At 43.1% G+C, this 13,691-nt stretch overlaps 1 protein-coding gene across 1 annotated transcript; it reads left to right on the top strand.

The window, feature by feature from the left end:
- Positions 1–310: 310 nt before the first annotated feature.
- On the top strand, positions 311–8,140 carry C1H2orf50 (chromosome 1 C2orf50 homolog). Its single transcript, XM_066589190.1, has 3 exons — positions 311–708; positions 5,887–5,926; positions 7,684–8,140. Exons 1-3 carry the CDS (start codon positions 467–469, stop codon positions 7,873–7,875), a joined length of 474 nt encoding a protein of 157 aa, XP_066445287.1. The 5' UTR covers positions 311–466; the 3' UTR covers positions 7,876–8,140.
- The last annotated feature ends 5,551 nt before the right edge of the window (positions 8,141–13,691 follow it).

The raw sequence follows: 13,691 nt of genomic DNA, 5'->3' as shown, positions 1-13,691 counted from the left end.
TGAGCATCCACAGATCAGTCAATGCCCCTTATCGTCCCTTCACTTCTTTGCAGTCCACCAGGGCCATATGGGGCCATGTGTATAGCATAAAATATATATATATTTTTTTTTTCTCCCAATTTGGAGTTCTGCTGCCAGCATCCTGCATGGATATTGCATGCACACGTATTTGCTGTTGTGTCTATTCATTGGAGATTCCTGTGAGTCGCTGCGGTTTGTCTTGGCTGCTCGATTCCTTTGTTCTGCTATTCATGATCCCTGCAGTAGATCCGGTTACCCGTGGCTACAGTAAACAGAGCGGTAAATGCGTGTGCACCTCTCTGTGGTATTTACTTCATCCACACCAACACAACACAAACTCCTCATCCCCACCACTTGCTGCCTCGCACACAGTCTGACAGTCCTTAAAAAAGTTTTCAAGAACTTTTTCTGCAGGGAATTTCTAAGATCGGAGTGTTTGCTGAACATGGGCAGCAAGCAGATGTCTATCAGGAGGGCCACCTCCGCCGGCTACAGGATGCCGGACAGGACTACCACAAAAATGACGTCTACGTCCTCCGTCTCTTTAAGTAAGTCGCAGCCTGGGACACGACAAATAACGTCACTGTCCGATAGGGAAAAGGAAAAGCAGACGTGGGGCGACGCCGTCAGAAAGGACCACGTCTGGAGAGAATTTGTAGAAGCGGAGAGACGAGGCCAAAAACTATGGTGAGTTCCTCATTAGCTTCACAACTTTGAGCCGTTAAATTCTATTTAGATAGTCGGAAGTTTTATCTGTTCCGGGGAAAGCTGGGTGACAACCAGTAAGACCTCCATTACTGATCTCACGAGGATGGGCACCTTGGGTTCCAAGAGTCCTGAATGGCAAATCTGTCTAGTTACGTAGCAAAGAGGATATATTCTTGGGCGGCTTCATGTGACCATATGCGCAATTACGCATGGTTCAGCGCCGCGTATTTGCGCAGTGAACGAAGTAGATTTGCTCGCGTATGGGCGCATATTACTGTACTTTTTGTGCACTCAGGGCATGCTCACACGAGTGAGCGACGCACTGATTTAAAAGGCCGTGTTCTGTTTTTCACATAACTACACAGTGTATTGCGCTTTTGCGTGCATATTTGAGCACCCCCATAAACTTCTATGGGGGCTTTTGCTGTACAATACGCAGAAAGATAGAGCAGGACCATTGCGTGTGCAAAAACCATTTATGAGAATGACCCAATGACATGAATAGGTTCTATTCACTGCGCATTGTGCGTGTATATTTTATGCGTACAAAGCACATGCATGAAAAACGCCTTATATCTAGCGGTATATCGCGCGTTCACAAGAGGCCCGATACTGCGCTCACCCGTGTGTAGGAAGTCTAAGACTATGTTGCTTTGATTGGGCAGCACTCTCCACGTGAGCAGCATGTTGTATCTTAGACCAGGGGTCCCCAATTCCGGTCCTCAGGGACCACCAACAGGTCATGTTTTCAGGATATCCTATGGTAAGATCACCGGTGGCAATGTCTGAGGCACCGACAATAATTACATCACCTGTGCAACACTGAGGAAATCCTGAAAACATGACCTGTTGGGGGTCCCTGAGGACTGGAGTTGGGGAACACTGTTGTAGACTTCCGATGCATACTATTACATAGTGCGACCATCTTTGTTTGTCCAGAATCGGAGAGTCGCTTTAGTAGAGCAACAGAAGTAAAAGTATGACTCAAAGAATAAATATAAAATGTAAATGTAATTATAAAGCAGGAAGCCATCAGCCCGCTGCTCCACCATGCCCCCTGCTGGCTGCTCAGAGCAGGTAGGTACGATGCCGTGATGTCAGTACTTGCCTGCGCTGAGATCCACACGGACACCGGAGAAGAACTGCAGAGTAATCTGCGTAAATGAGGAGAGGTGAGTATTTATTTTGTGGTTTTAAGTTGGAGGCACTCAGTGGGGACCCTTTTTCTTTGTGGAGACACTAAGGGGGAATCTGTATTGTAGGGTGCATCCCTAAGGGCACTAGAGGAGCATTTTTAGTGTGTGTGGCATCTCTGGGGGCACCAACAGGGAATATTTACGGTTGCATGCATTTGTATGGGCACTAAGAGGGCATCTTAATTAGGGAAGACATCACTGGGGAGTACTAATTAGGCATGTGTGTGGGGAAGGCTAAGGCAGACTCACTAGGGGCACTAAGAGGGAATATTTACTGTGGGAGGCTTCACTGGAGGTACTAAGGAGGCTTTTTTGTGTAAGGGCATTAAGGGGGCACCACTAGATGGACTAAAGAGGAATATTTATTGTGGGCACATCGCTGGGTGCACCAAGGAGGCTCGTTTGTGTGAGATCACTAAGGGGGCATCACTAGAAGCACAAAAACGAAGCATGTGACATCTGAGAAGGATTCGCTGCGCATGCTCCTGAACCCTCAATGCTGCGTAGGCACATTGGAGATGGAACGCATGACGTCTCAAGAACGAAGAACTGAAGGCGTCACAAGAAAGTGGGCGGTTTTTAGCAGAAAATGCTGGAAGAGAGCCCAGAGTGCTGGCAGAGGCAGACCGGACAGTCCAGGGCTCATTAGCATATGGCATGGGAGAAACTTATTGGCCTATATGTTCACATAGGAGATACTGTGGCAAAAGATAAAAGTAACGCTTGGTTCTCGTGACAGCACATACATAAGAGTATATTGGGTTGGTAGGCCAAATTTAGGTGACAGACTTCCTTTAAAAGTTGTGAGGTATGGAACAACCCCTTGTAACACATCAGGGGTGCAGCTATAGGCGGTCTTGTGTGACACCAATATTATGAATGGCACATGGTAGGTAGGGGCCCTATTACAGATTTTGTATTGGGGCCCAATAGCCTTATGTTATGCCTATTATGCACTCTTTTAGAACATCATCTGGTTCATTATGGAGTTTGTGCCGCTTGTCTTGGCTTTTAGCTGTCAGCACTAATGTGCTGAAAATCCCCCCTGTTCTCCGAAAAACATAAGTGGATGAAAAGCTCTTGCAAGTGTCTTGCAGAGTGCCATAGTGCTGACTAAAGACTTGAAAGGAATCCTTTCCCAAGGCAGGTTCTGCTGATTAATGGATAAAAATCCTTTCATGCAAGAACTATGTGACGTATATTTCCTGTACATTCTGCCCTCCCCAAGAATACAGAAGATGAATGTTGCTTCTTGTTTTAATGCTAAGTTGTGATGAGCCCTCAGTTCCCACAATTTACACCCCATCACAGAGGCACCTTTAGTTTTCGAAGACAGTTGAAAACGGGTAAGAACATTTGTTTGAAAGGAATGTAAGCCAAATGTCAGCTATAAAGTTTTCATTGCAAGTGCATTGACTCACACACAGTCCCATCGAATGCAGCTTAAAGGTTGTCTGTGTTGGACAATCCCTACTGAGTACCTTGACAATAACATGATCAAAAGGTTTCCCATTGCTAGGACCCCAGCGATCATCTATAATTTTGAGTAAACTTTGCAGTAAGTGTTCATTTTCCCTGCAGTGCCACCACAGGGCAAATACAGTATTACAGTGTCCATTCATATCAGTGGGTTGTCTGTGTAACGTAGGACAGCACTGGTCCTCCAAAGTCAGAGATGCTCTTTGTAAATGCTCTCCATTCTGTCCAAAAGATAAGGATACTGAATAGAAGACCCCTCTATTATCTCAGAATTCCTCAAAGGGAAAACAGACAACAACTTAAGGTAAATTAGACATCCAGTGGTTACAACTAGAGATGAGCGAGTATACTCTCTAAGGGCAATTGCTTGAGCGAGCATTGCCCTTAGCGAGTATCTCCCCACTCGAAAGAAAAGATTCAGGAGCCGGCGCGGGGGAGCGGTAAGTTGCGGCAGTCAGCAGGGGGGAGCGGGGGGGGGGAGAGGGAGAGAGAGATCTCCCCTCTGTACCTCCCCACTCTCCCCTGCAGCTCCCTGCCCGCCGCCGGCACCCGAACCTTTTCTGTCGAGCGGGCAGGTACTCGCTAAGGGCAATGCTTGCTCGAGCAATTGCCCTTAGCGAGTATGCTCGCTCATCACTAGTTACAACATATGTTTAATTTATGTTTTTAAGCCGTGTGTTCCATTGAATTGTGTGTATTTAGAAGTGATTTTTGAAACATGTAAATGGGAAAGTTTTGACTCACAGCTGACATCTTCCCTGATTGCAGATGTTCAGTTTCCATTTTCTTCTCTATCTGGCTCAGACCTCCATGATGATTTTTTCCAGCTATGACATAGAACCTCCTCAACCTCTACATACTACTGCTACCCTCAAGGCTGTGTCCTTTCTGTACAGAACATGTTGCATTAAAATGTTTATTTTCATTGTGCACATAAAACATACAGTAGTTAAAATCTAACTACTGAACGAACAAACATACAATTGTGAAACGATCCCCTGAGAGATAAGGGATTCAAAAAAGGTGGTTGAAAATAACCTAAGAAGAAAAAATGCTAGCGATACCTCAGGGATATTCAGTATGTGTCACAAAAGATGTATCACATAAATCGCTGATGAAAAGAGTGATAAATGGAGTCCCGTGTCATACCTAGATAGTTGTGGGGAAACTGATTCATATTATATCAATATTTTCTGCCACTGCAGGTCCTAAAATACATAGATGAAGAACACTATTCTCAGCTTATAGTCCTTATTTTAACTCCTACGCGTTTCGCTTGAGGTGAGCTCCTCAGGGGCTAAGATGACCTCTAATAGTTATATGCACATGAATGCATTAGTGACTCAAATGTCTGACACATATATTCATTGTCCCTTGGTAAGGAAGATGGGAAAGACCTCAATGTGGTGGAGATACAGTTTAAAATGATGTTACGGATTCACACGCAATTGTGAACCTCCAAATGTATAAAGAGGACGCCGTCCAATAGACTGTATCATTTTTTTATACTAATAGGGGAAAAAGGAAAAAAATAAGGGGTTTTCTTTACATTTTTTTAACCTATTTTTATCTTTTTTTTACACTATTTATGTCCCTGTAGGGAACTGGTACCATAGCACCTATGATTGCTATTATATTGCATTGCAGGACTTCTGTCCTGCAATGCCTTATCGCTTGTAATAGCGATCATAGGCAATGGCAAAGCAGGATGTCTGTATCTGGTGTCCTGTTGCCATGGCAACCTGTCGTCCTTCTGCGATTACTTCGAGGGGCTCCAATGATGTCACAGAGGGAGTGTGCTCCCTCTGTGAACCCTTTATATGCCGCAATCTACATAGATTGCGGCAGGGAAGGGATAAACAGCGGGGGTTACTGTCCCGAATGACCCCCGCTGTTGCAGTGAGAGGCTGGCTATCGGTGACAGCTGGCTCCTGCTGCCAAATAGTGCGAGATCAGGAGAGATCCTGCACTATCCAGAGGACGTAAGTGTATGCCCTGTTGCGTTAAGTACCCCGCAGCCAGGATATACACTTACGCCCTGTGGCATTAAGGGGTTAAAGACCTTTTACATGGGCCAACGATTGGGCACAAGCTTTTATTAGAATGCTTATTTGCCCAATTTTCGGTCCGTGTAAAGTTGCACCCAATCATTTAATGAATGAGCAAACACTTGTTCCTTGGCTGATCCCAATCTTTGTGCATCCAAAAAAATTATCATTTTCAGCAGCACACCTCCCTTTTTGAATGAGGGGATCTGCTGCCGATTGCCATAATTCTCTATTAGGGAAGAATGAATGCATGAATGATCATTTGTGGACTATGAATTGGGCTGTGTAAAGGTTAGGCAAACGAGTGTTGATTATCATGATCGATGCTCGGTAAATGCCGAGATTGGCCTTTCTAAAAAAAATTAAAAAGTCTATGCGCATCGTTTCATGAATAGGTCAAACATTATTGTAATGTTCTTTTTCATTTCTCACAGGAATGAAAACTGGAGTTTCCTGAAAGAATACGATGCACTGGTAAGAATTTCTGATTTCACATTAATGAACCCTTTACATTCTGCACTGTACATGGATTGCGGCATGCAGGGGGTTAACAGCAGGGATCGCTGTTTTTTTTGATCCCTGCTGTTGCTTCGGGAGACGGTCTACCAGTCACAGCTGTCTCTCGCTGCCCGTTGGTGTGGGCTCACCAATGAGCCTGTGCCATCCACAGGATGCATGTTTATGTCCTGCTGCGTTAGTTACCACCCTGACAGGACGTAAACTTATGTCCTGTGGCATTAAGGGGATAATGTACAGACATACTTTGTAGCTCTTCTCAGCTCTGACTAATTGACAAAGGTCTCTTAACACACTGCAGGGTAGAGGGGAGGAGCAGTAGGACAATGTATGGAAAAAGCATGACTGTTGAAAAAGTGCAATAATTAATGAGATGTGACTGCTATCACTAAGGGCGAACCTAAAAAGTAATATGCATAAAGAGAGCTCAAAAGGCCCTACAAAAAGTAAATCCCATACTGTAAATGTGTAGGATATTCTAGCTAAATGCTACATTTAGTGTATAGTAATACAAAAGAGATAAATTCACAAATTGTATTAACAATGAAATGTACAGCAATGATGTCACATAATCATCTACTTGTACAGCAATGATGTCACATAATGTGACATCATTGCTGTACAAGTAGATGATTATGTGACATCATTGCTGTACAAGTAGATGATAATCATCTACTTGTACAGCAATGATGTCACATTATCATCTACTTGTACACCAATGATTCACATTATCATCTACTTGTACAGCAATGATGTCACATTATCATCTACTTGTACAGCAATGATGTCACATTATAATCTACTTGTACAGCAATGATGTCACATTATAATCTACTTGTACAGCAATGATGTCACATTATCTGCTACTTGTACAGCAACGATGTCACATAATCATCTACTTGTACAGCAATGATGTCACATTATCATCTACTTGTACAGCAATGATGTCACATAATCATCTACTTGTACACCAATGATGTCACATTATCATCTACTTGTACAGCAATGATGTCACATTATCTGCTACTTGTACAGCAATGATGTCACATTATCATCTACTTGTACAGCAATGATGTCACATTATCTGCTACTTGTACACCAATGATGTCACATTATCATCTACTTGTACAGCAATGATGTCACATTATCATCTACTTGTACACCAATGATGTCACATTATCATCTATTTGTACAGCAATGATGTCACATTATCATCTACTTGTACACCAATGATGTCACATTATCTGCTACTTGTACAGCAATGATGTCACATTATCATCTACTTGTACAGCAATGATGTCACATTATCTGCTACTTGTACACCAATGATGTCACATTATCATCTACTTGTACAGCAATGATGTCACATTATCATCTACTTGTACAGCAATGATGTCACATAATCATCTACTTGTACACCAATGATGTCACATTATCATCTACTTGTACACCAATGATGTCACATTATCATCTACTTGTACACCAATGATGTCACATTATCATCTACTTGTACACCCATGATGTCACATTATCATCTACTTGTACACCAATGATGTCACATTATCATCTACTTGTACACCAATGATGTCACATTATCATCTACTTGTACACCAATGATGTCACATTATCATCTACTTGTACACCCATGATGTCACATTATCATCTACTTGTACACCAATGATGTCACATTATCATCTACTTGTCTCGTGTTTCAGGGCAATGAGAAAGAAGTGGAGCATTTACCTGACAAGGTCCCCATTTTTTCTGACCAAGTCCCCAATACAACCAACCAAACTATTGGAAGCAGAATAAACACAGATCTGGGTAAAACGCTGATATATATGGACTTCCTTCTAACTAGTGGAAACCAGAAGAAGAGGCTAGAAACCGAATTTCAGCCCTGCTAACCACCAACACCCACCATCTAGGATGGACAGGAATGACTCTAAGTTGTCTGAAAAACATGTTTACAACATTTTTCATAATATTGCACGAAGAATAATTGCAGAAACAAGAGAATTTGATGTCGCAGACAACGAGGATATTCTTCACCAAGAAACGTGAAAAAAAAATTGGCAGTTTGGGATATTGTTTAAATTTACTGTAGCTGTAATTTATGGACGCATACGGGTTAATGATACGTGTGTTCCAATACCATTGTATGAGTTAATAAAGGTTTTCTACTCATTACAAGGAGTGTAGTGAAATCCCTCTAATTTGGTATCGACCATGTTCAGAATGCCATAGTGAGATCAAGTAGGTGTTGGACCTCCTGCTTAGGACAGTGGGATAGCCCCCAAAATCTGGGACTATCCCCTTGAATCCAGGACGGTTGTGAGACACGCCCACTGGACTTCGAAGCTCAGAATGAGCAGTCATTTAATTGCATAAAAAGCAAGTTATACAGCACCCTTACCCACAAAACTATATATCAATCTGCTGGGCATCTCCTGATCTATAACACGCTAACTGCAATTTGGGCAACAACTTAAAGCTGACAGGTTCCCTTTAAAATCTGAAGTAAAATGGTAAAACTGTTATATTTATTAACCACATAAAACATACAAAGTTCTTAGCACATATTTTAATCAAAAAATGTAAGCCCATCTGCAACATCAAGGCAACTTTACATAGATGGGACCCTACACTACACTAACAGACTAACCCAGAGAATGGGGCTTGGAGTCATGGGGGCGGGGTCGGCGCAGCCTATTGCTGTCTGCATCGCCTAGTCTGACATGTCTTTACCTATACACAAACAGGCTAACCCCAGTTATACAGGTTAACCCCAGCTCTGCTGCTAGCTCCACCTGCACATATAGCCGGCTTACACCCATAGCTCCACCTATGCTGCCTCATACACTGGAGCCCTGGCACTTTGATTCTGGGACGACACCCCTGCTCTCCAATAGACCGTATATACATACTGTTAGCTGTCTGCTCTCAGTAGAGTTTGTTAGTGGATATATCTATACTGGATATGTTTATGCTAAGCAGATATGACTATACCGGATCACTATGGTTTGCACTAGCTGCAATTTGCTGTACAAGCATTGAGCTGAATAATGTTAGTTCAGCTAAACCAGTGATAGTTATTACTTATAATGGCATTGGATGTTTGAACCTGTGCTGCTGTGGGAGACTTGTCCTGCTCTGTATACTGCACACCCCCTACTTGTCCTGCTCTGTATACTGCACACCCGCTACTTGTCCTGCTCTGTATACTGCACACCCGCTACTTGTCCTGCTCTGTATACTGCACACCCGCTACTTGTCCTGCTCTGTGTACTGCACACCCGCTACTTGTCCTGCTCTGTGTACTGCACACCCGCTACTTGTCCTGCTATGTGTACTGCACACCCGCTACTTGTCCTGCTCTGTATACTGCAACCCGCTACTTGTCCTGCTCTATATGCTGCACACCCGCTACTTGTCCTGCTCTGTATACTGCACACCCGCTACTTGTCCTGCTCTGTATACTGCACACCCGCTACTTGTCCTGCTCTGTATACTGCACACCCGCTACTTGTCCTGCTCTGTATACTGCACACCCGCTACTTGTCCTGCTCTGTATACTGCACACCCGATACTTGTCCTGCTCTGTATACTGCACACCCGCTACTTGTCCTGCTCTGTATACTGCACACCCGCTACTTGTCCTGCTCTGTATACTGCACACCCGCTACTTGTCCTGCTCTGTATACCGCACACCCGCTACTTGTCCTGCTCTGTATACCGCACACCCGCTACTTGTCCTGCTCTGTATACTGCACACCCGCTACTTGTCCTGCTCTGTGTACTGCACACCCGCTACTTGTCCTGCTCTGTATACTGCACACCCGCTACTTGTCCTGCTCTGTGTACTGCACACCCGCTACTTGTCCTGCTATGTGTACTGCACACCCGCTACTTGTCCTGCTCTGTATACTGCAACCCGCTACTTGTCCTGCTCTGTATACTGCACACCCGCTACTTGTCCTGCTCTGTATACTGCACACCCGCTACTTGTCCTGCTCTGTATACTGCACACCCGCTACTTGTCCTGCTCTGTATACTGCACACCCGATACTTGTCCTGCTCTGTATACTGCACACCCGCTACTTGTCCTGCTCTGTATACTGCACACCCCCTACTTGTCCTGCTCTGTATACTGCACACCCGCTACTTGTCCTGCTCTGTATACTGCACACCCGCTACTTGTCCTGCTCTGTATACTGCACACCCGCTACTTGTCCTGCTCTGCATACTGCACACCCGCTACTTGTCCTGCTCTGTATACTGCACACCCGCTACTTGTCCTGCTCTGCATACTGCACACCCGCTACTTTTCTGTTATCATATGATTTAACAATTTAATTAAAATGATAGCAGGGTATATTGAGGCCTTGTCACGGGGCTCTTCCATCTCCTCCCTTGGGGGTAGCATGGCACCCGACCAAGTTACTGCTGGGGGAGTTTCACAGGGTAACCGAAGATGTGGTTTACCTTAAGTCTGTTTTGACACCACCGTTCCGTCCTCTGCGGTGAATCTGGATGATTGAATAAAGTACCCCACACACGGGGAGAAGTTTCAGAGCCAAACTGGGAATGGTCAGTTGAGCCCATTTACTTGTAAAGAAAACTATTTAAAGTCCAAAAACTTTACACACGCCAGCATATCACTGGTGCACACAGAATAGTGGTGTAACAGGGAGGATTCACAGGATGTCAGACGAGTCCACAGTCTCAGTTATCTGTGGGGTTCTGCCCCCGGCCACTCTCTTTCTCTCTCCAGCTCTCTACCGGTCAACACTCACATTTAGGGATAGCACTCAGCGCTGCATGGCGGCTCCTCTTACTCTCACTCACAGTCCTTTATATTAAAAGCAGGGAGGCCTGGGTGAATAGGGCCCGAGGCACACATCAGGCCATTGCTCAGTCTCTTCCATCCTGGGGCTTCTTGTGGGGCAAGGAGCCGTTTCTTCTATACAACAGTCCACTCCTTTCTCTCTCTGCACTACTTGCAAGAAGACTAGCAAAAGCTTTACACTACTACTACCAGGCATACACATATATAACATGGTCACATGACACACAACAAGATACATTTTCCAAACATAACCCAGACAGTAACCCATTCAGTGCTGCAAAGGTGCAATACACATCAAATTCATGCACATGGAAGAGACTGACAATACAAAGGCACAAGACAAACACATGCATATTTATGAAGGGGCCCCATTAACTCTGGGCTACTACACGTGCAAAAAAGCATTATTCCTTCCGCAAAGATGCTGTGCTCATGCGCTCGAAAATACACATTCACTCTTGTGACATAGGCCTTAGTTGTTCCTAGCAGCCAATCACATCACAGCTTTAATTTTATATTCTGCTTTTGTAAAATGAAAGTTGAGCTCTGATTGGTTGCTGGGGGGGGGGGGGGGACAACTAAGGAGTTTTCTCTTAGACAAGTTCATAAATCTGCCCCATAATTTTCTTAGACTTGATTATGAAAAACTGTTCAAAGTAAATATCACCCCAACATTTTTTAGCATTATTTTTTGAACTTCAAGGGGTGATTTACCTTCTTATACGCTTACCTGGAGACAAGGCTGTGCTGGTCTGAAGTGCAAGCATAAAACTACAAAAAGTTCTAATTTGTGGTGAAAAGCTTCACTTCTATCAAAATTGTGCATTTTTCCCCCTTTTAACCAAAATTCTGGCTCAAGTGAATTATTAACCACCCCCACCAGGAGCGTACCTAAGGGCTCAGGGGCCCGGGTGCAAAAGTTCAGCTCGGGGCCCCCCCTGGGCATCTACCCCAAACTCCCCCGTACCCATATCTAGATCGTGCTGCATACATGATCTGCCCCCTGGTGTAATCTTTCCAAACATGACGCATTTCCTGCACATGAAAATGTGTTTGTAGCCCCGCAGGCCACTCTCACACACCGCTTTTTACAGCTATTGGCGCGTTGTCCAGAGCGCCGTACTAACCGCGGTACAACACTCCCAGAGATTTTAATGAGCTTACTCAAATCTGCGCTGGAACGCGGTGTCCCTATTGCTGTGATTTTCGAGAGCTGTCTCTTCTATTTTTGCGTTTTCGTGGTTTTTAACACATCTCATCACCCATCACAATGATGGGGTGTATTAAAAAGCGCTGTCAAACGCTGTAACCTGTGTTCGAAAACGCTGCTCGGAATTCCGGTAAAAATGCCACAATTTCAAGCTGCGTTTTCTGAGCACGTCTGAGAGCGGCCTTAGGGGGGTCATGTTCTTTGTTGTACTTTATAAAGAAAAACACATAAAAAACCTGCATGCAGTATTTAAAGACCGCTTACGTTATTAAGGAGCTGCAGACACAATTAATAACTGCATGTGGTTTAGATGCGTTTTTTTTAATTGTGTGTAAAGTGTGAATACAGTAAATCCAGGGAGATATATAACTTATACCAGAGATAGACAGACAGACAGACAGACAGACAGACAGACAGACAGACAGATAGATAGATAGATAGATAGATAGATAGATAGATAGATAGATAGATAGATAGATAGGAGATAGAGAGATATGAGATAGAGAGAGATAGATAGATAGATATGAGATGGATAGGTAGATAGATAGATATGAGATGGATAGGTAGATAGATATGAGATGGATAGAGAGGTAGATATGAGATAGATAGATAGATAGATAGATAGATAGATAGATAGATAGATAGATAGATAGATAGATAGATAGGAGATAGATAGATAGATAGATAGATAGATAGATAGATAGGAGATGGATAGGTAGATAGATAGATATGAGATGGATAGGTAGATAGATAGATATGAGATAAATAGGTAGATAGATAGATATGAGATAAATAGAGAGGTAGATATGAGATAGATAGAGAGGTAGATATGAGATAGATAGATAGATATGAGATAGATAGATAGATAGATAGATAGATAGATAGATAGATAGGAGATAGATAGATAGATAGATAGAGAGAGAGAGAGAGAGAGAGAGAGAGAGAGAGAGATATGAGATGGATAGGTAGATAGATATGAGATGGATAGGTAGATAGATAGATATGAGATAAATAGATAGATAGATAGATAGATAGATAGATAGATAGAGAGGTAGATATGAGATAGATAGATAGATAGATAGAGAGGTAGATATGAGATAGATAGATAGAGAGGTAGATATTAGATAGATAGAGAGATATGAGATAGATGGAGAGATATGAGATAGATAGAGAGATATGAGATAGAGAGATATGAGATAGATAGAGAGATATGAGATAGAGAGATATGAGATAGATAGAGAGATAGATAGATAGATAGATAGATAGATAGAGAGGTAGATATGAGATAGATAGATAGATAGATAGGTAGAGAGGTAGATATGAGATAGATAGATAGAGAGGTAGATATGAGATAGATAGATAGATAGATAGATAGATAGATAGATAGATAGATAGATAGATAGATAGATATGAGAGATATGAGATAGATGGAGAGATATGAGATAGATGGAGAGATATGAGATAGAGAGGTAGAGAGGTAGATATGAGATAGATAGATAGAGAGGTAGATATGAGATAGATAGATATGAGAGATATGAGATAGATGGAGAGATATGAGATAGATGGAGAGATATGAGATAGATGGAGAGATATGAGATAGAGAGATATGAGATAGAGAGATATGAGAGAGATAGATAGATATGAGATAGATGATAGATATGAGC

This window comes from Eleutherodactylus coqui, chromosome 1 (assembly GCF_035609145.1).
Source record: "Eleutherodactylus coqui strain aEleCoq1 chromosome 1, aEleCoq1.hap1, whole genome shotgun sequence".
Lineage (NCBI taxonomy): Eukaryota > Metazoa > Chordata > Amphibia > Anura > Eleutherodactylidae > Eleutherodactylus > Eleutherodactylus coqui.
This window is presented reverse-complemented; position numbering and strand designations above follow the sequence as displayed.

Coding starts and splice junctions, on each gene's coding strand:
- C1H2orf50 (XM_066589190.1), top strand. CDS start 467: ATGGGCAGCAAGCAGATGTCTATCAGGAGGGCCACCTCCGCCGGCTAC. Junction 709..5,886: donor AGACGAGGCCAAAAACTATG/GTGAGTTCCTCA, acceptor CATTTCTCACAG/GAATGAAAACTGGAGTTTCC. Junction 5,927..7,683: donor TGAAAGAATACGATGCACTG/GTAAGAATTTCT, acceptor CTCGTGTTTCAG/GGCAATGAGAAAGAAGTGGA.